Source organism: Helicoverpa zea, chromosome 8 (assembly GCF_022581195.2).
Source record: "Helicoverpa zea isolate HzStark_Cry1AcR chromosome 8, ilHelZeax1.1, whole genome shotgun sequence".
Classification (NCBI taxonomy): domain Eukaryota; kingdom Metazoa; phylum Arthropoda; class Insecta; order Lepidoptera; family Noctuidae; genus Helicoverpa; species Helicoverpa zea.
In genome coordinates, this window is record NC_061459.1 from 1,500,960 (window position 1) to 1,523,965 (window position 23,006).

Consider the following 23,006-nt stretch of genomic DNA (forward strand, 5'->3'; position numbering starts at 1 on the left):
CTAGTGTGTGCTGAGCGTTAGGTACATTCTGTATGCAAGGCACGCCATTCGTGGATCGGCAGTTGTTTAAATTATTTATTAGTGTAACGGTAACTACTTGTCTTGAGCGTGACTCACTGGCGACTAATTTGTCGCACTTTAGCATGTGTTTAAATACAGTGTGGTTAGTCTACAGAGAGTATTTGAGAACTATCTGGAGTATTTTCCATTGATTATGTTTATAAGCAATACTAAGAACATTGGCCCTACTTGAAAATTGAAAAACAAGATATGGATTTGTAAATACAGAGTATGGTTTGGTAATCAATTACATAATTACTATATACTACCATTTTATTTCTTTCAACCCAGACAAGTTTTACAATAGTTACAAAATATTCTAACAGCTAACACATTTTTGCAAAAAAATACACATTTTTTTTTTGATAAGCAAGGCATGCCTCCGCTCCGGTTACACATTGTAAGAATTTATTATATAAGCTAATTATTATTCTAAATGCGACAAATCGCACGCGACTAGTTGCAAGTGTATTCCCGGACTAAGCAGCTAGTACATTAGGCAGAGCACATACGTTTACCAAAGCCCCGAAGGTTATCACTATCTAGTGTTATGACAGAAAAATCCAATTAAACTATATGTGGGTGATTTGTATACTGTACTAATGAATAGATAAAATTGTCATATAAAACGTGTAGTGAACAGTGAGCCCTTATTTTGTGTAAAATTTACGAAGCACTAACAATGTTACGTTTGCAAATAATTTTGGTGTTAACGCTGAATGTTTTTAATTCGGGTAAGTGGATTTTTTAATTTTATTTTTAAATTTTAATCGACACTGATCTAGTTTATTTATAAGATAAGTTAGTAAGTTTAATATATATACTTTTAAAGATCTTTTTATCAAATAGAACTTTTAACCGTTAGTCTGCTTGAATTCTGACCGATCCAATTAACTTTTAATTTGATTTGTTTAGCAAAGTTTAATGTAGACGCAAAAGAGATAAAATGTAAGTATTGAATTACCGAAAACTGTATGGACAATTAATAAACGTTTATACCAAAACATATTACACCACTTTTGGTATTTGGACTAAAAATTAATCAACGAATTCTTGGTTAGAAGTAATACTTCATATATCTAAGTCTTATAATGCCAGTAGAACGATAAGTTTTCCAATAAGACCTAAGTTGCTACTGAAGTTGCTTTTATTCTGGTTCCAAAAAGTTTTTTGATCAGTTCTTATCCATATGGGACCAGATTCCAAGTTATGGAGATAAAATAGTCGAAATAGTTTCGACCTTTGTCATGAGATTGAAGTCCTTTAGAGTATGTGGTCAAATATTGTTGTAATATTTGTCAAGATAACGGCACCAAACATAGTTCAACCGTATGCTCTATGAACTAAACGGTCGACAACAACTGCATAAATTAATGAACGAATCTCGTCTTGATTAAAACCCGTTAAAATTTTAATAACCATCGAATTGTACTTAACATTTCTGCACCAAAATGGCAGATGGAAAACTCTGACAATAGGCTTAAGAAAATCTTTTAACCAAGCATTTTAATCGTGTTACTGGGGAGTTGGTTGCCTTTTTTTGTGAATGAAAGCTGAAAGCCGCTTATACAAAGTTATTCTCAAAATGTTGGGTGATGTTTTTTTTATTCGCTGACATAAAACAATCACAGATTTGATTTGTTTTGATGGATTTGATTCACTGTATTGTGGTGTTAAAATGTCACGTTTGTTCGTCGTGAAGTGAGAGGTACCGTGTCCACGTCTAAGTTTAAAAGTTTATGTTTAGTCCCATGTACCAAAAATCAGCCAAAAGAACCAGTTTTGAGGGTGTAGTTTTTAGAGTTCGTTAAAAAGTCGTCAGTCTATAAATTGCCTGAACTAGATAGAACCTATGCTTCAGGCTTCCTATCTTTATAACTTTTCTGTTTTCTTCCAGTATCACCATTTGACTTCGACTTCCCAAATCTGCCGACAGTAGAAGACCTCCTATATGGTCCGGAGCCTTTCGACAATAGGATCGTAGGAGGAAAGAATGCAAGCATTGAAGACCATCCGTACCAAGTGTCGTTTATTGTGAACAACTCCTACTTTTGTGGCGGGTTCATCGTTAGTGAGAATTATATAATCACAGCAGGCCATTGTGCTCAGAAGTAAGAATATGCTTAATATATTTTGAATTCATTAATAGTATAATAAGCTGCCTCTAAAATGTTATAGAGATATTGCAATTTAGCTGTTCTCCTTCCACTAGACAGCCTACTTATGTAGAAAGACTGGCTGCTACTATTTTTTATCCGATTGCGCAGAGTCGTTCCTACAGGCCACGACAATATGTGGTTTCAACCATTCTGATGGAAGTTCGTTTAAAATGTACTTATGTACATAAAAAAAAGATATAAATACCTAGTCACGTGCAAAAATTATGTACTGTGTTGACTATAATTTATGTTTCTGCATAATTACGATTTGATATTTATCCATACACAAGTGTTATTATTGATGAAACTCTAATTAAATACCTACATTGATAGAAATCTGTTCATTGTAAGTTGTTTCACCATCAAAAGCATCAATTAAATTCATGTTTTCTTTGGAATCCCTTTAATCATAATCGTTTTATAGGTATCGACCACAAAAAGTCATTAAATCTGTAATATTAACACTTTGTATCCAAATATCCATACATATTTTATAGTACATAGCTTATTGCCAATTATTAATCATCAATTATCAGTAAAATAGTGTTTATTTTCACCAAGATACTCAAATATCCAAATTGTGATGATTACCTATAAATCAACAATTGCTAATTAAGTTCTTGAATTGAAATTGACTGTTGTATCTTTTGTTTTTCAATACTTTCCATTATTTTATTATGGACACGACCATTACGCCTGTTCATCTATAGATAGATTATATTGTCCTGTAGGTACAGTAGTATATTTCGGTAGTTAAGTTAAAGAGAGGGTCCAGTGATTATCTTCATAAATTGAAATCACGTATCTAATTTGCAGTGTAGACCCAAGCACAGTGGTGCTCCGAGCTGGCAGCACATATAGGAAGAATGGTACCATCATACCCATAGCTGAAGTTATACCACACCCAGAGTATGACAACCCGAGGTTTGACAAGGATGTAGCTGTGATGAAGACTGTTAACCCCATAGAGTTTACCGACACCATACAGCCGGTGAAATTGCCGAAGAAAGGGAGAAAGTTGAAAGATAATTCTAAGATTATGGTCAGTGGATGGGGCAGGACAGAGGTAAGATATTTTTGGAATAAAGCTGTTAATGGTGGGGCGGGCGGTAGGAAAGACATGGTGAAAATCTTAAGACTAAAAATATGTGTATATTTGTGTGTATTTATTCGGTATATAACGCAAGTAAAACAGGTAAAATGCCTTATTTATACTTCAACAAACTAAACTCGCTTTGAATGGAACACATGGAAGCGGTAAGATAATGCATGCATAAACACGCGTCCTGTTATTAGGAGTGTTAAAGCTTTATCGACTCCATAAGGTCAAACTTTTATAAGCTTCGTTGTTTTGCGTTTATTTTGCAACTGTTTTAAAAAATCCTAAGAAATAATCGTTTGGTCATTATTGAAGCAAACAGTAGAACCTACCTCATTTTCATGATTATTTTACAAATGTCTTTACTATATTGTGGAAGTATCGTATTTAATTACATATCAAGTTAGTCCCCACTTTTGATCAAGTCCCCATTAAAGGAAGTGATAACCGGAGGTGTGTTAACTTTGAAAATTCTCTTTCAGCAAGGAGCGAGTTCTATCCCAGAGAGTCTGATGGATGTGGAGATACCCGTGGTGCCGTACTGGCAATGTTTCGCAGTGTACTTCACTGTGCTCACCAGGAACATGTGGTGCGGAGGTAACTTCGTTTTGGGGGGCCAAGGGACTTGTCAGGTACAATCAATTAGAAACCTATTAGTTTTTAGTACTAAAACATAAAAAATAATAATTGAGAACCTCTACTGTTTTTGTGGAGTCGGTTAAAAAAGTCGCAATAAAGTTACACATTTTTCGGAGCCTTTTGTTAAATATAATTTTGCCATGAGACATCTCTGCGGCTATTGGATATTTAGTAAAAACATGGCTTAGAAACGAGGGAAGATGGGAGTTCCATGTTCTAACATCAGCCTACGGTGATAACCTTTTGAATGAACTGGTTTTTGAAGTAAGCATTTTATGTTCCAAGCACGTTCCAGTGAAGTTCAGGTGCACCATTCATTTTGTCTTTTCTGTTATACAGGGTGACTCCGGCGGTGCAGCGGTCCAAGACGGGCAAGCTATCGGCATCGTGTCGTTCGGCCGTGGTTGTGGTCAGCAGTTCTCACCGAGCGTGTTCGCTGATATCGCTGCACCCCCTATAAGGGATTTTATCACAAAACATACTGGATTGTGAGAATTGGCTTGACATCCAAAAAATAAGTTGAGAAATACATAGGTCTTAAGTTTATTTATGTCAATAGATATTTTCGAATATAATAAATAGAGGTAGTATCAATTTTCTCCTTGTTATTAATTTAATTAACATATAATTTAAGCCCCTTTGACGACTACTTATTAGTACAATGACTGCGGAATCCAGAGGCCAAATGTCGACAACCTTGTAAGCTAAATGAAGGTATTTGTTTATATTCCTTATCAGTTTTCATGACTAGATACCAATTTAATATTGTTTTGTCATACCTAGTTTAATATATTTAAGTTATTTCGTTCGATAAGTTAACCATACTTAAATAGGAAAATATGTATTCGACCCTAACCTAGATGAGAGAATGTGCAGATGTAAACGTATGTACCCGTATAGTGCTAAGGTAGTTTTCATTGATGCAAATGCATAAATAATATTTAAGGAAATATTTTTTCCTGCCTCTGCAGATGAACCAAGGTTGTTTCCGAAGGCAGATTGCTAATAAGGACATGTTTGAAAAAATATTTCCTATTAGCAAACTTCCTACACCTTTAGATAGCCCAGTTATCGAGGAAGGCTAAAGGGTAGGTCCTTTTTATCCGGGTACGCGAAGTTATTTGTTCAAGTTTTAAGTTATAAATATTTAGAATGACCGCTTAAATGTTTTGGATAAAATGATCAATAATTACCATATGGACAAGGCAAGTTCAGTTTTGTGATCTTTAGGGATGATTTATATTAGGCCGGGCCGTGTCCGGGGCGTGCCGTGTACGTGGCTCGTACGGGGCACGGATGTGAAACGTTACATACAATTTGTATGAAGCAGTTTATATTACACAGTGCATGATCCGTGGCCCGTTCGGGCCACAAACGACGCTTGTATTTAGAATTTCGTAAAAGCCCGGACACGGCCCGGCCTAATATAAATCATGCCTTACTCAGAATTGCAGATTCCTCTACTGCCTTGAAGAAGATAATACATGTACCATGAACCTTATATTATGTAACATACATAGAGTAGTTCCTCATCATCAAATCAGTTCTAATCATACATTAAGCAGGATGTTTCGGCTTCTCAAGGTAAACTAACTGCAGGTCATGATGACATGAAACATTAATAATTGCTAGATCAATTGTATAGTTTCAATAGTATTGGGGATCCGTATTCCTTCGTCTATTGTTTTTGCTGAAAATCATTGGACTTTGAATTAAGAATGGATTTGAGTTTAAGTATTTGTTTTTGTTGATTGCTGGTGTGGGATGATAGTCAATTGTTTTAAATTGATAGGTAATTGAACAGGATTTTACGTTGAGAACATTAGATTGGTTTCGGCAAAGGCGTTGGATGAATTTGTCTCTAGTAAAACTTGAAAGTTCTGGTATATTTTAATAGAAAAAAAAAACGATTTTTGCTAGATTCGAGCTGGTAACTTTATCTAGATTGTAGTATAGTAGTAAGTATTTTGTACAGAGTGAAGTAGAAAATTCTCGTCACGCTTCGATGAAACTTTGTCATACTAATTTTCCGTATGTTAAATGTCCTCACAATTTATAGTTACATAATTGCAGCTTATTATCGCAATTATTACTATGGTCCAGTGAACTTCGACCAGCCACGTATAATTAGCTAAGGCCTTGATAAAAATAGACGGAGATCATACGTAAAACACGTGGAAACATAATTATGAGATAAGTCGGATATCTTTTATTGTATGCAATTTTAGTTAAGGCGGGAAAAAATAAGATTGTGAACGCCCACTTCTTGGAAACGTGCAACTAAGTAGTACCTTCTTGATGTTGCATAAGATCATGCATAGACGTAAAGTTAGAAAAATAATTCCATGTTTGTGCTCATGTTAAAAAAATAGGAATGTTCGTAAGATTCTTCAAACGAAAGCTTCAAATAATCTTCATATTATGCCTTGCGCCAGTTATGCTTGTAGGAACTACACGTCGTGTCTAGTTGTAGTTTAGTTTGCGTATTCGTTGAGTAACTATACGTACTAAGGGTACATGATTATTTACCAATTGCAGCATAATCCCAAAACCAAAATAAAACTCCAAAAAAGTCAAAGCATCTTATAATAAAAATATATTTACATCTTCGAAAAATTTAAATTAAAAAATAAATTAGTTTAAAAAAATCACATTGTATTGACGATCGCCAGTATAGCGTACGTCACTCCCGAACACATTGCTATGATGGAGAAGAATCCTATGATGACGTTCTTCCATACGACGAAGGAACAAGGCACTATATCCCTATTCCATCGGAATACTGTTTCAACTATAGCTGGGAGGAGAAGACCCATGACGGACAAACAGACAGCTCCTACTAACTCCATGAAGAGTTCTAGTTTTGGTACTGCGGCTGCGATGCCAACTGAAACAAAAGATGATCGTTTAGAATTTCATAAAAAGAACAGAGGTTTTTTAAAAAAGAGGATTCGTCTGTTGTCGGTTTTTCGCATTTTTAGTTGCGGGTTTCTTGAACAATCCCTTTGTAACTTGAAGTTTTTATAAAAAACTAGCTTTTGCCCGCGGCTTCGCTCCCGTCAACTGACTTCTCTACTTTACCCAATTTTTTTTCTTCATAAGAACCTTCTCCTGACAATAACAAACACAACAAAAAAAGAATTAGCCAAATTGGTCCAGGCGTTGTTGAGTTATGCGCTTACCAACACATTTTGCGATTCATTTTTATATTATAGATACAAGATTCTCATAAAAAATGAAATAAAACTTTCAGGTTATTTTTCAATATTTAAATTATCTCTTTCATAGCTTCTTCGTTTTCATTCCGCGCTTAGCTTTACTTATTCTACTCACTATATTTTACATTTATATTTTCCTTAGAAATTAGGAATTAGAATTTCCTGAATAAAGAAATATGGGCGATTTCTGCAGTTAAGAACGATTATAGTTCTAAGTATTAGAGTTTACTTCTACCTAACTTCTGCATTAAGCCTGACGTTGGGGGCGTTAGTTTAATATGAGGCGTCGATTTATGTGGTCCATTTATTACCCCCGCAGTTAATGAGTTCTGAACATTATTTATGTTTTCTTGCATAAAGTGATTGCTTTTATGACTATAAAGAAATCATAGGGATAGCCAATAGCGAAGGTCATTTACTCTTGTAACTGTTTAAAAAATATTTTTAACGGCTTGTATATACCTACTATGTATGTAACTATGAACCAACACAATTTTTAAATGTAAAAAAAGCCTTAAAAATTTGCCATGAAAGCTTTTCTTTTTTAAAATGTCATTCATTTCCCAGCAATGAGATATGAAAGTGACGAAAATCACAGCCAGATTTTTTCAAAAGGATATTTCGAACACGAGCTTCAGTGTTTATAAACAGTATCATAATTTACGTTTGGCCTTTTAAACAGATTATGAGCACTGAGTTTGCTTCATAATTTCTTCTTAAGGTTGTCAGGATTTACTGGACTTGTTGTGTCTGCTTGCTTTAAAATATAACAGACTAACCGTTTTCCCGTGGATTCACCCGCGTCTCGTAGGAACTACTGCCCGTACCAGGATAAAATATAGCCCATGGTACTCAGGAACATTGTAAATATCTATCAGTGAAAGAATTTTGGAAATTCGACTAGCGATTCCAAATATTACACCCTACATACAAACTTACAAATTTTACCTCTTTATAATATTAGTACAGATATAATTAATTCTCAAAGTCTTACCTAATAACAAACAGCCGACAAATCTGACACCAGCCAGTCCCCACCGGCGCCCACTCAGTGGTATTCTGTGCTCCACCCTCCTCCAGATGACGTCAATTGGTACATAGTAGACTAGGGTGAAGGACAGTAGTAACACGCAGCCTACCAGCAGCTTCGCTGTTTGTGCTAGACTGAAATAGAAGGAGGTCGGTTTAGGAGAGTATTTTGTTTAGGTGACTACAGGAGTCTAACTGAACTTCAAAAACGAATATCTGCCGATGATCAAGGGTGACATCTTGATGAAATCCAGACCCAAATTGTTCTTAACTGGTAATTAATGGGCTTTGAAGGAAAATGGGGATATTACCACTATTTTTGTGTAAGAGATCATCAAATTATATCTGAATTAATTTGATCAGAATTTCTGTGGCTTTTGAAAAACAATGACATAATAGTAGGTGATCAATAAAAGCTTTTACTTTTTGTATTGAACAATCATAATATGACAGGGGACAGTGGTACTATTGAAAAATCTGAAGTCTCGAAACTTGTACTGCAAACTTACACTTCTTCCTGTGGCAAGTTAAGCGTCAAGCTGCCTCTAACTTCATCACCGAACCTCAGATACCCAACGAACCCCACAAAGGCGTACATGACGGCTATAACAGTGAACGCCGCGTTCAGAACTCCTGGACAGCCGAGAAAGTCTTGCGGCTTCCTCATCTCGTTTTCAATGGGCATCACCACGCCGATGCCTTCCATTGCGAAGAGACTCGTGCTGGAAGATAGAAGGAATATTGTTTGATTATGGATGATAGTAGTAAAAGTAAGAAGAACGCTTGCGACGGTGGTAAACGTAAAATTGTTTTGGTATACCTATGAAGTTTATTTAAAAATTAATTATGACGGTCTTAATAAAATGTCTAGTAGTTTTTGTTACAGCCTTTTTATCGACCCACTGCTGGGCTGCGGCCTCCTCTCACGCGGAGATGGATTAATCACCATACTTGCTCAATGCGGGTTGGTGATTTCAGACTATATAGTCCAGGTTTCCACAAGATGTTTATGGCATAAAAATAAAGTGCAGATTAATTTGGTACGACAAGGACAACATATTTTATACAATTTATGATTTGGAAAAATAATAAACGAAAAATGCCTTTATCTCTTTTAAAGTCATCAACTTTTATTAAATCATGTTCTCAGCTTTCATCGAATATAAATCATATCTAAAAGTTCTACACTAAAATGCAATAACGTTTTCATGAAAAAATGATTGCCCATTTTTGCCCGAGGTTTATTTTCTGACGCCTCTTTAAAAATAGTTTTTGTATGCATATTTCTATTTTATTTATTGGCCAATTACGATGATATTGCTCAGATTTTTATTAACCGTCAAGAAATATTTTCTGAGGCAATTTCGAACCTTCATTTAAAATGAAGAGTAGTGTAATTAAGATGGAGACAATATTTAATGATCGTTTTCAAAAAATTCAAATAGAAAAGTTCCTTTAATATTCCAAATATTCTGAAGGGGAAGTTCATTCAAGGCATCTTTCCTCGTAAAATTAATATTTAAGGCAGTGCTTGAGGTAAACTCGTTTCGGAAACTATCGAACAAGCGTCTAGACTCTGAATCCCGGTAAACTTGTCTAGACCGGTAAGCTACACGTGTTTTACAAATTCTGTAGCTCTTACTATTGGAAGGTTTTAAAAATATTAACCTCATTCTTGGACCCTTCTTATGTTAAAGTTTAAGATTGTCTTTGATAGGAATTTGTCACCGTCAAAGCCTAAATATCCAATAAGCTTGTATTTTGGAACTCTAGGTATTAGTATTTGGAAACTATTCATTTATTAATGAATTTTCAAGTGACACTCAATTTTTTTTTTGGAATCTGCCATAAAAAAATGTTGATAATAGCTTGTACAATTCGAAACTAAAACTAAAAGAGTATAGAAGACGCAACATGATGCGCTGAACCTAAATAAAACTAGGATAAGAGTAGGAGGTTGTCGATGATGATAAAGTCTAAAAGCGAAAACACCATGAGAACTCATAGTAACACCAGATTTCACACCTCACAGAACATTTCGTAAGCCATTTCAAATTGCTTATTTGATTATGTGGTGACAATATGCTGAAGATATTCCTCGGGTATTGTCTTTTTCAAAGTAGCTCGTTTTAAGCAAATATGCACCAAGTTTTTAGACGACAACTTTTGAGACTGCAATTTGCGGTTACCCACATCATTTAACACGTTCCTTTTCAAAATATGCTTTTAAAGTTTTCTATATAAAGTTGGTTGAAAAAAAAATATGTTCAGCAAATAAAAAAACAATTTCACGCAGATCATTATATATTGGTCGTAGAGCATTTTGTAGTCAATCCCGAAGTTAATGTATATCAAAGTCTATCACACCGCGTTCTATGAATTTTCTATCCAATAAAAGCGAAAACTACCAATATTGAAATATTTGCAGTTTCTTCACGATTCATACAAAACATACCAGTGGAACTTTCGCATTCGATATTAGGAATCGTCGCCTAGTCTGAAAAGGTTATTGCTCCTTATAATCTTTATTAGAATATCAATTGACTATGTATATCGGGTGTGTCGTTCATAATCACATTAAATGAAATGCGTTTATATACTGGTTAATATATTTCGATTAACAGAAATAAAAAAGAAATATACGTAAAAATAAAAAAAAAGATTTTTTCAAACATAGTTAATAGAATAAAAATGTGCGAAAATTAGAACACCATATAAAAGTCAGTCATTACAAACAACTGAAATTCTCTCTTGAAAACTGACAGCTATCAACTGAGCAAAACATTCGATACTCTTAACTTTATCTCTGCTTTACACATGATGTTGTAAATTATAAAAACGAAAAATGGCTCCTGTGTTTAAACCACTGAATGGATTAGGTTATTTTTTTTACAATTCGCCATAGAATATCATAAAGTATATGTGATAGGATTTAATGTGATTATGAACGACACACTCTGTATAGTCTACCAAGCCTTTCGCGTACTTTCACCCCCGTCCCAAACAAACTTCTTCATGAACTTAAAGAAAAAGTATACCCAATATCCTTTGAAAGTTCATTCAAATCAGTTCAAAAGTTTTACTGTGAAATATTAACGGACAAATTCATATTTGCATTTATACATTAGAATGAAAATGATGAGGAGCTTGAGACTAATTAACAGACGCATGAGTCGATCGATTATAGGGTTAAGTACCCATGTCATAACGAGTTTATTTGTGATTTAGAAGGCACGTTAAATTGTGGGTCCCAGCTGCCGTTTGAACATCTTACAACCAGTCTTAACGAGGTGTATTGGGTTGCTTAGAGTTATCTAGGCGACACAACATACCTCATTGGGTTGATAAGGCCAGATAGACAATCGCTTCATGTAAAACACTTCAGCTTTTCAAGTGAAGACTAGAATATTCCTCAAATATTGACTGTTGTCGATTAACTGTCATCCTAAACTTCTTGCGAAAAATATCTCCGTGGGAAATATAATTATTTACGAGGCTGATAGACGGGCGTCGCAGATGGATGAAATAGCGAATCATTTGTTTCTACACCGCGTCTCGAGGGCTCGGCAGGATAGATTGACTTGCGTCGAGATGAAAATAATGGAAGCCGTTTTAGATATAACGTGTAAGAAGGATCCGTATCTTATTTCAACATTGTTTGCTAAAGCTTTGACGTATGATGTAAGTGGAAATTAAACTTTAGTTTAGTTTGCTGGTTCAGTAATGTAGTGCTTTATGGTTTTAGTTTCAATTTCCGGGTCAGGATTTTATAAGGTTTGCTGAAATAAAATACTATATTGTAATAGAGGTATGATAACTAATATTCGGCCCGAAATTATGCTCAGCATTTTAGCATATTACGACACATTTATTTGGGGAAATTGACAGCAGATTTTTAAACTCCTATTTTTAATGTCATCCTCACTGCTACCCTAGTCTTACACCAATTTTTCATGTCGCTCGCTCATTTCAATAATTAAAAAAAACTCACCTTATAAAAGTAGGAATACCACTGATGGACGTAGCCAGCTTCCTCTCAGAGACCTTCGGATGATCCTTCAAGCAGTAGTAAAGGCAGATACAGATAGACCCCAGCCACACGAAGTTGGCGAGTGCTGAGAATGGTACCAGGTACTTCAGCTTGGTGATCTGAGTTAGTGGTAGGAGTACCACTAGGGAAAGCGCGCAGTAGACTGTGACTGACCAATCGGGACCGCCGTAGACCATTGACACCTGGAAGAGTAGGATGTTTATTTTAGAATTTGTTTTGTTTCTATTTAATTAGTGGGTCATATTTTCTTTATGTATTATAGTGGTCATTAAATGGAAGTTTGTCAATATTAAGTTGTCCCTCTAGCGACTATCTGTATCTCGCGGTTTCACCCACGTTCCAACGGAACTTTTGACCTGGATATAATATAACCTATGTCACCCGACAATATATCTATAGCGTCAAAACAGTGAACGATTTTTTTTAATCGGTTGAAGCTTTTGGAATACTAACAAATGAAAAATGATTTTCTCTTTATAACATTAAGTTTAGATAACTATACATATACCTGTATACGTAGGTAATATTATACTCACTTGTCTAAATGACTCGGCTATAACCACAACATACACACAGCACGCGCCCATATGCGTTACCGCAAGTGCCCAATCTGCCAGCTCCCTGAAAAAATAATAATTTTCCTTTACTAATAGTATGTTTGAAATGTCATATCCATAGCTGTGGATGGGAAGACGGCGTTAGATTTCCTACGAAGTTTATTTATGGGGTTTCGTACCCAAAGGGTAAAATGGGACCCTAAGTAAGACTTATCTTCCTTCTATCCATCTGGCTGTCATCACTTAAATTGATCTAAACTAAAAGCAGTAAAGAACTTACTGAATCTCGGGATGGGAGAATTTTTGCAAGACAATCTTTGACAGACAACAAAAAACATAACATTAAGTATTATCTTGTCCTTATATCCTCTGACCCTTTATTTCCCTTCACAGATTATACTAATAGCACCAACAGGAAACAAAAGGGATGAGTTTTTTCATTTAGACTATTCAGAATTCAATATCCAACAAATTGAAACGGCCTGTATAAAAAGTTGTTCCGGGGCCGCGTATTTTGTACAATGAAATTTGTTTGTTAGGATTTCGGAATGTAATGTTTAACGTTTGTCTGGAAGCATTTATCTGCTATTTAAATGGATTTTTTGTATTTGCTTGATGACTTTTTTATTGCTTAAAATATAAAATAGTGAGCAATGAACAAGGAGCATGTAATTTCTCATTGTCTCAAACATACTAAACATTTGCCTGGGGGATTTTGTGTTAATGTTAAATGCTAATGAAATTGACGCTTTCTACAAAAAGATACAGCTTATATCTTCCTTATTAATTAATACGGAGTAAAATTAATCCAAGCTTAGACCGATGAAAATGTGTACTATTCCTTTCTTATTCGTTGGTGCAACTTTAATCCGTGTTCATTAGTAAGGGAGTACCTGTAGGTAAAATAACTTAAGTAAATAATTAAGCTCACCTGATAAAAGGAGCAACTTTTCTCACAGGTTTGGGTCCATGTTGAAACACCAGGTCGCATGTATCCGCGTACCCTAGTGCCGGTTTTCTTACTTCTACGCATAATTTTTGTGATGTTTTTACCTGGAAGAAGATAATGGAACAGTTAATGAGGTTTTAAGATTAGGTGGTCACTCACACATGATGATAATTGGCTTTGGCTTCTAGGAAGGTGTTGCAGGTAAGGAATAGGATCCTTGTAAAACACTGGTATTCGGCTACATCCGGTTAGACTGGAAGCCGCCTCCAATATAGTTGGGAAAAGGCTCGGAGGATGATGATGGGGCAAATCATACTTGTCGGTGTTACTAATGTGTGTCTGGATGTCTTGCATAAACGCATAAACAAGCGATGCTTACCAATTACGGTTGTAATTGGGAAGATTTTTAGTGAATCTTTAAAATAGAGATTTCAGAAGACCTACTACAAAACTTTCTTATTAAACCCTTTGTAATAAGAATAATAATATTGTGTCATTTCAAAACCTGAGTTTGAGTAAGTTAATAATAAGCTTTTTTATTCATGTCAATTTTTTTTATGTTCATGTCATTTTTAATGAACATACATCTTAGTGTGTCATTACTGTCTTTAGAAAAAAATGAAACCCTAATTAGGTTACATTTGTAGTAAATGATGTCTGAGTTGAGGTTACTTTGAATGGCTCCTAATTAGTAAACACTAACAATTTGACATATTTTTTGCCAATAACCTTATTAGACGAATTCCATTGAGTTGAGATCAGAACATCTGTTAATATACACAAAACTATATAAATAAATGAAGTAATAGTGTCTGTTTGTATATAAGAATAAATATTTTTTGCGGTTACCAATGGAATCCCACAGGGAATAAATTAATTTAACTATAATCATTAAAAGAGAACTATGAAAAACTATTCAAACAGATACAAAAACGGCAAATCGGTCCAGGCATCTGTGAGTAATCGGTGAAAATATTATGCATAAAATAAAAAATATTTTTTATTATTTAGAATTGAGAAACTCCTTCTTTTTGGGAAGTCGGTAAAAAAAGGTAACATAAATACAAACTTATCTATTTGCAACATTGGACAAATAGACATGTTAAGCAACGCTCGGCCCTTAAAGTAATTGTGAAAGGCAAGTCTAAGATTTGTTTGTACTATTTGTTATTACACAAGCCCTTTCCTTTTACTCAGAAGTTGTGAGAGAGGTCATGGGGCCTAAATTATTCTTACATAAGTTTGTCGAAACTTTATGGTGTTCCATTTGGGTTGTAGATACTTTGGCCAACCTTGTAAGTTTGATGGAGTTCTGTTGAGTAGATTTTATATTGATAAAGTACTCTGTAGTATGTGAGATTTTAAATAATATCTGTTCAGAAGAAAAACAAAAAACATTTTTTTATTAGTTATAAATTACAAAAAAGTGTGAAAGGTGAACATAAGGATACTTTGGAATTTGTGATTCAGCCGGAACCTCACATTACAGAGCATACTTTTATTGATTATGAAAAAGACGGTTTACTTATCTGTAAGCAAAGTTACATTAAAAAAAAAAAACAAAGAAAACTCCATCACTATGACATAAAGCATTGCAACAATTACTTTTCAATCGTTCAAAATCAATTCTAGATACATTATAATTCATTATTTATGAAATAACAGCAATCATTAGAAAGTGTCATGGGACTTACCAAAAACACCATAGAATGGTGTAATAGTTACCACAGAACGCCACATTACGTAACTAATGGTTTACGTCACGGGTTAAGTCATAATACTGTGTTTACGACTACGGTTTACTATCAACTATGGTGAGATTGCATGGTGACCCAAACTGTGCGGGTGTCATAAAGCACCCTTTAATTTAGACTGCTGTGATGGGAGCATCATTTAATGTCAGTCTTGAGTTCCCCTTAAATCAAGGCCGGAGCTATATAGCAGTTCCGGGGCTGCGGGTTGTTCGAAAGAGATACCGCAGCCGTGGTACATAAAAGGCCTATGACGGAACACGACGGTTTTTAGTCAGTAAGAGTCTGACACTCCCTCACCGCTGCTAACCCACAGCGGGAGGGGTCATTTGATGATTTTTGACGTCGTTAAAAAAAAAGCTATATAGCAGTTATCATAAAGTCGGCCATTGAAGACCATGAAACATTATTTTTACTGAGACGAATTCTTTATAATTAGAAATCTTATACTCATTTAAATATCATGCATATGGCCGATATGTCGAACACTGTCCAAGCTACTGGTGGGAAAGTTCACAATACCCGTCTTTTGAAGGAGCCATCTTCTGAATTAGTCCCTCGACCTAGGCACCTAATGAGGGCCTCGAAAGATGATATATTTATACCTACATTGTATTTGACTTTAGATTGATGCTCTATTTCAATTCGTTAAATCCAAAATCTCAAAACATTTCACTTAACTTTTGCTCTTATAATTTCGCATAATAAATTACCAAGGTCTGTGACTCTATTTACTCGTTACAGCTAATTACAATAACAAATAACGTCTAAAGCCGACTAAATAAGTCTGTCTAACACAGCTGTGCAATACCACAAGCAAAAAGGTTTTAAAACCAAAGCTGTAATTAGCATTGAACTAAAAACTTCGCTTTGAAGATAACCAATTTGTTTCTACATACATTCATGAAAATGTATATATACTGAAAGGTTGCTCAAGGTCGTCTGAAAAATGTGTGAAATTCAGGGTTGACAATTCTATAGAAACACCAGACTTTCAGTAATAAAAATCGGACATATTTACTACCTTAACGTCCAGAAATAAATTAAGTTTCAAGTGTAATTTTATTCAAGGACATTTTTCTACAGTCCAATACTTCCATTTTATATTCGAACAATTTACATAAAGCATAAACTTTGTGCGGACAAAAATGTTTAAAAATACGAGGGAAATTGTTGACAGCCCTGAAAATGTAATTGTACCGTGTATCTCTTTATCTGGCGTACTTTGTTTGACATACTTTTATGTTTTTGACGACAGAAACGTGCCGTTGGATAATAAAGAGTTTATCTCCTTTTACAATACAAATAAGAACGTGAATATTTGTTTGCGAGTTGTCCAAATAACGTTATCCTGTTGTTAATTGTTTTTTAAGTTTTTCACGTTATGAATGATTGATAAAAACCTTGCCTTTGGAGTACATCATCATTATCAGAACAGTCTTGAAGTTCGTGACATTAGTTTCAGTATTACCATAAAACACGCAAAAACTAATTCACATTCACTATCATTATTACTTCAATTACTATTTAGTTTGTAAACACTCTGTCTCAGCTAAGTCATATTCGATATTTTTTGCTTCCAGAGTTTTCTCAGAGCCTCAAAGAATAAAAATCAATATTCACATTACGTAAACTAAACGAATAATTTCTTGTTAAAAATAGTTTTAGATATGGGAAAACTTACCAAAACATGTATAACATGACAGCAAATGAGGCCGATGATTAGAGTACCAACGCTGCCTACAGCCAGACCTGCATTCTTGAATGCTAGAGGCATCGCCAGCACGCCTGATCCGAGGGATGCTTTGAGCAGATGAGCTAGGGCGCCAAAACTCCTGGAAAATGCAATTAGAGTTGATTAGTATTTAAAATTAGACACCTATTTTCCAAATTACTGGGAAACTCAGTACTAAATTTTGGGAAAAACTTATGTAAGACGTGTTATGTTATTAACACGTCTTACATAAGTTTATGCTTAATGTAAATTGTTCGAATATAAAATGGAAGTATTGGACTGTAGAAATATGTCCCTGAATAAAATTACACTTGAAACTTAATTTATTTCTGGACGTTAAGGCAGTAAATATGTCCGATTTTTATTACTGAAAGTCTGGTGTTTCTATAGAATTGTCAACAGCTGTCCCAGCTAGAAGCTTAAAACCTAAAAGTAAAATGCTACATTATGTTACGTTTGTTATGTATTTATTCAGCTTTGGTTCGCCAAGAGAGGCTGTACAATTGCATCTACGTATAAAGAATCGGTGGGATAGCGCAGGTGAGAGCACCCAAGTACTTATAGTTGATCACATCAATTGCAATAAATACATCATTGTTACAACTTCTAATATAGAGTTTTAATAATGTTTATATTATGTAACAATATACTTACAACAAACTGAAAAAAAAACTATGTACTAAGTCGTTAGTATATTGAACATAATTCAAAAACATGCCGCATCACCCATTCTTCAAATTACCGCATCCAAGCCATCTTTTCGCATCATCACCACCACATAATTTCAAAGGAAGTTAGATAATAAACCATTAATCCCACGGTCCACTTCACTTATCAGCGTAAAATAACTAAATGTTTCAAGTCATTAACATTCACGATGGCTTTCCTAATGAAACAATAGTTTTGTGACCCCCATAATCTTGGGAAACTGGTTTAACACTTCAACAGTTTGGACCTCTGCCTTATGTACGAATATAGCTTCCTTAATTACTCTAGAGTACCCACACTGCAAACTTTTAGTCGGCCGATGGTTTGTTTGGGCTGATGAATCAGTATGAAGTTGAATGGTAGTACGCACATTTCAAAGATCACGTATTTAACCGGTATCAGATCGACTGAGAACTTTGATCGGAATCAAGAAATTCTTTAAAAAAAAATTGCCAACCATCGAGTGAACTGTCGGACGATTGTTGCGTAGAGTGCGGATACCTCTTAGAGTTTTTGTGGTTCATATTCGACATTGCTAATATATTTGCTCAGCTATTTATGGTTGGTATACATAGACAAAATGGTTAAGATAATTAAATAATGTCCATTTAAAAGTTTCCCCCAAGTATCTAACTTGACTAGCTGCTTATCAAGTCTTTTCAACTTGCAAGACTTTTCAAAATTGCAATTTAAACGGTTTTGGGTGCGACTCCCACACGATGCAATTTGTCTCGAATGTCAGACCTACAAGATTTTAGTTTTCTGTGGAAGCATCTCCAAACATTCCTCGAAATAATATTTTTATATTAAATGGAAATATCAAGAAATTACTTGCTAAATTAATACTTAAAACTTTTAAATGATTAGATAAACAAGATAAATGATACTCACGATGTATTTGAAGCGATGGGTCTATGTTGTGAAGGTATGTAAGGCTCCAAGTCCTCTTTAGATCCATTGTAAGCTAGCTCGATTCTAAAACAATAAACAAACAAATAAATAGTAAGGTAGGACAAGGATACACATTAAAATAAACGTTCGCCTGGCATTAAGATTATCTTTATAACGGCAATTTACTTAAATACTTAAATAGTATATAAAGGTTAAAATAATTAAATGTATCAAATCAGAAATTAACAAAAAAAACTATTTAAAATACGATGTGTAGAAGTCGGAATAATATTATAAGAGTGTTCAAGGTCAAATAACACATGGCATAGAAATTGAAATTGTACTGTAATGATTCAATACGCCGATGTGTATTGTACTTGTGAATGTTTATAAACACACACACACACACAACGCAAACCATTACATAAGGCATAGTTTTCACAACAATCGTAAACTGAAAAGGGCAATAAGAGCAAAGCAAATAAAATTTTTGGATCCAGAGTAATTCATCTTCATACTGTTGAAAAGCTTTAGTAAATTGATGTAGATATTTCTCGCTTAGAATATCCATCACAAGAGATTGAGATATTAATATCGGAGGTGGTAATAAAATATAATCTTAATTAAAGGAACCGAAACACTTGACCTTTTGGACGAGGTCAAAGGTCAACAATTTGAAAATAACTGGATTGTTAACCTTTCAAGGTAACTGAACCCTATTACACAGAAAAAATAATTATGTAATCAACACTTTTATGACAAACACATGATCCTGAAAAATTAAAACGCTGAAAAAAAAGCTTGCGATGTCAACGACATCTATGAAGGCTGGAAAACAAGGCTACATACACAACACAAAAGGTCAATTAAAATAACAACACAACAATACAAGTACCAACTACTGGAAACAACATCCAGTATGTTGGCCAAACCAACCAATATTGGACCAAACTGCCAACGCAGAGTTAAATTCTTACCCAAGCCCGCAAAAAGCGGTGATTTGTTCACAAACATCACCAAACATTTTCAATGCACGACCATATCGGGTTGACATATCTGAACGTTCTCGTCAACTCAGCGTTCTCCTCTCGATTATAACCCGCACAATATATTAGGTAGTTAATGTATTGACAGGAATCATATTGTCTCGCTTAACCCCAATGTTCAGGCGTCAAGAGTAGTTGATGAAATACTTATTTGCCATTGCATCATGCAATCGAAGGCGTTATTCATTGATTCTATTATGTCTTTGTATGGTGCTTTCTTATTAATGGTTTGTTATGGTGTTTTAATACGTACTTTCTTGCATAACATTGTAGAAAGAAATATAAATGGGTTTGGTATTTACATCGATATATTTACATAATATTTACAAGATAAATTGAGACAATAAAAATATACATTTTCTTCCTACCAAAGAGAAAAAACCGACTGCCGACTGGTTTGACAAGTCTTCATTTTTACGAACGTAGCTGCCAAACCAGCCGGCCAGTACCAATAAGTGGCGAAAGAGATAGGTCACCACATCACCCCCCCCCAGAGACCTTCAAGGGCGATAATAAGCTGGGAAGTGGACGCGACGTCCTGACCGCGTCGTTCTGATGACGCCATCGTCAGCCGAAGGTAAGCCTCGGTTATCCGCGTCAGGTGAGTAGTGATGAGTGTTATTGTCGAGTGGTGACTGTGGTGAGTTATGTGCGATAGTGTTGTGTGGTGAGTGTGCTGTGGTGTCAGGGTCACGCAGTATGAAGGCCGGCTTGATGCGGTCTATCGATACTGTGACCTGTTTACCGTTCACCAGTAGTTTGAACACCTTGTCACCTCGTTCGAGCACCTTGTGAGGTCCAGAGTATGCCGGTTTCAGACCACCACCAGCAGTGCAGTCCCTAAGGAACACGTGCGTGGCTGTAGCCAGCTCCTTGAAGACAAATGTCTTGAAGCGGCTGTTGTGTCTGACTGCTGGTGCTGGCTGCAAACTCCGGACAATACTCCGAAGCCTAGAAAGGTAATCGGTCATGTCGACCGTTTCCTCGACCCGCGGGTCGAAGAACTCGCCTGGAAGGCGCAGTGGCTGGCCGAACACTAACTCGGCAGCGGAAGCCTGTACGTCTTCCTTGAAGGCACTGCGCACTCCTAACAGCACAAGTGGAAGAGATTCCACCCAACTGCTGCCTGCGTGGCAGGTGATTGCAGCCTTCAGTTGACGGTGGAATCGCTCCACCAGTCCGTTGCAGGCTGGATGGTAGGCAGTGGTCCTACGATGCTGAAAGCCAGCAATGCCGGATAGGCACTTAAAGAGGGCCGATTCGAACTGCCTACCTCTATCGGTAACGATATCCGATGAGCAGCCGAATCGGGCAATCCATCCACCCAGTAAGGCCTTTGCCACGGTTTCTGCAGTGATGTCTGCCAGGGGTATTGCCTCAGGCCATCGCGTAAAGCGATCGACGGCGGTGAGACAATACCGGAAACCTTGACACAGCGGCAAAGGTCCTATGAGGTCAATGTGGATGAAGGCAAATCTCGCCTGGGGCAACTTAAAGGTCTGCAGTGGTGCAGAGACGTGCCGTGTGGTTTTAGAGCGCTGGCAAGCCAGACAACTCTGAGCCCAGTTACGACAGTCCTTCCTAACCCCAGGCCACACATAGCGGGCTGCAATCAGCCTGGCAGACGCCTTAGTACCAGGGTGACTCAAGGAGTGCAGGCTGAGAAAAATTGACCTGCGCAGCTCCTTGGGTACAAAAGGTCTAGGCGTGCCGCTGCTGAGGTCGCAGTACAGCTGCTGTTGTGAACCTGGGACGCTAACCAACTGCAGACGCAGTGAGTTGTCCCCGGCGAGCAGCTGCTGCAGCTCCTGGTCATCTTCTTGTGCTGCAGCGATCCTCTCGACGGGCACAGGTTGAGTAATCTCCTCAACCCGCGAAAGGGTATCCGCCACGACATTATCCTTCCCGGAGATGTGCCTGATGTCAGTAGTGAACTGAGCAATCAGGTCCAGGTGACGGAACTGTCGTGGGGAACAGTTTTCTTTACGAGAGGTGAAGGCGAATGTGAGAGGTTTGTGGTCCGTGTAGATCACGAAGTCACGAGCCTCCAGCATATGCCTGAAGTACTTCACGCTCTCGTAAATAGCGAGCAGTTCACGGTCGTAAGGAGAGTACTTAACCTGCGCGTCGCTCAGCTTCCTGGAAAAGAATGCCAGAGGCTCCCATGCTCCTCCGGTACGCTGCTGTAGAACTGCACCTATAGCCTTGTCAGACGCATCCGTGACCAGCGCCATCTTGGCGGTGCAGTCAGGATGCGCCAACAGTGCTGCTCGACACAGACTGTCCTTGCAGCCCTGGAACGCCTCACGTTGGTCCGCTGTGAAATTTGATTATGTCTTCGACGACGTCGGCGTATTTCGGGTCGAGGTGACCCGTGACGTAGAAGTATTTCGTCTCGTCGGTTTTGATGTTCGCCAGCGCGAATTGCGCGTCCATCTGCGCGAACCAAAGCGCCGGCTTCTCAGGGTAAAACGGTGGAACTCGCACGCCCACGCGGCATGCCTCCGCAGCGTCGATGCCGACTTTGCTAGTCTCAGCACCGTCAACGTCGGCTTTGCTGATCGACATTGTTGTCGTGCTCAGACGGGGTCACCAAATGTAGGAAGAAATATAAATGGGTTTGGTATTTACATCGATATATTTACATAATATTTACAAGATAAATTGAGACAATAAAAATATACATTTTCTTCCTACCAAAGAGAAAAAACCGACTGCCGACTGGTTTGACAAGTCTTCATTTTTACGAACGTAGCTGCCAAACCAGCCGGCCAGTACCAATAAGTGGCGAAAGAGATAGGTCACCACAACATTATTCTGTAGGTATAGTGATTTCTTTTGGATTTCCTGACTTCTAGACTAGAGCTGTATTGCATTTTGATCATCAGGCCATTCTAAATCCAAGTGCTAAGCAAATACCTTTCTTTTTTAGAAAAAGCACGAGCATAAATGATATGGTTTACTTCAAATTGTAGATTTAACAAAATTGGCAAAAAAACCTTGAAAAATATCAAAAGTATTATCAAAACAAATGATGTTGGCCTCAAAAGCTTTGAATATAATTCAAGACAAACCTATCCTAGCTGAAATCCTAACGCATCAAATATATTGGAT

The 23,006-nt window shown here is 36.6% G+C and overlaps 2 protein-coding genes across 5 annotated transcripts in view; one reads left to right on the top strand and one right to left on the bottom strand.

The window, feature by feature from the left end:
• Positions 1–556: 556 nt before the first annotated feature.
• On the top strand, positions 557–4,551 carry LOC124632483 (trypsin-1-like). The gene is made up of 5 exons (XM_047167331.1): positions 557–794; positions 1,958–2,171; positions 3,036–3,285; positions 3,801–3,950; positions 4,297–4,551. Exons 1-5 carry the CDS (start codon positions 743–745, stop codon positions 4,447–4,449), a joined length of 819 nt encoding a protein of 272 aa, XP_047023287.1. The 5' UTR covers positions 557–742; the 3' UTR covers positions 4,450–4,551.
• Positions 4,552–6,526: 1,975 nt separating this feature from the next.
• LOC124632584 (proton-coupled amino acid transporter-like protein CG1139) overlaps positions 6,527–23,006 on the bottom strand; it is a 60,724-nt gene continuing 44,244 nt past the window's right edge. For all 4 annotated transcript variants that reach the window (XM_047167470.1, XM_047167472.1, XM_047167473.1 and 1 more), the window contains exons 3-10: positions 18,847–18,930; positions 17,197–17,347; positions 13,744–13,865; positions 12,792–12,876; positions 12,196–12,437; positions 8,714–8,926; positions 8,170–8,339; positions 6,527–6,844 (exon numbers count right to left, since the gene is read on the bottom strand). In XM_047167470.1, the coding sequence (XP_047023426.1) occupies positions 6,606–6,844; positions 8,170–8,339; positions 8,714–8,926; positions 12,196–12,437; positions 12,792–12,876; positions 13,744–13,865; positions 17,197–17,347; positions 18,847–18,930 (1,306 nt within the window). In that variant the 3' untranslated portion in view covers positions 6,527–6,605. The remainder of the gene's footprint in view (positions 6,845–8,169; positions 8,340–8,713; positions 8,927–12,195; positions 12,438–12,791; positions 12,877–13,743; positions 13,866–17,196; positions 17,348–18,846; positions 18,931–23,006) is intronic.

Coding starts and splice junctions, on each gene's coding strand:
- LOC124632483 (XM_047167331.1), top strand. CDS start 743: ATGTTACGTTTGCAAATAATTTTGGTGTTAACGCTGAATGTTTTTAAT. Junction 2,172..3,035: donor GCAGGCCATTGTGCTCAGAA/GTAAGAATATGC, acceptor TCTAATTTGCAG/TGTAGACCCAAGCACAGTGG. Junction 3,286..3,800: donor GTGGATGGGGCAGGACAGAG/GTAAGATATTTT, acceptor ATTCTCTTTCAG/CAAGGAGCGAGTTCTATCCC.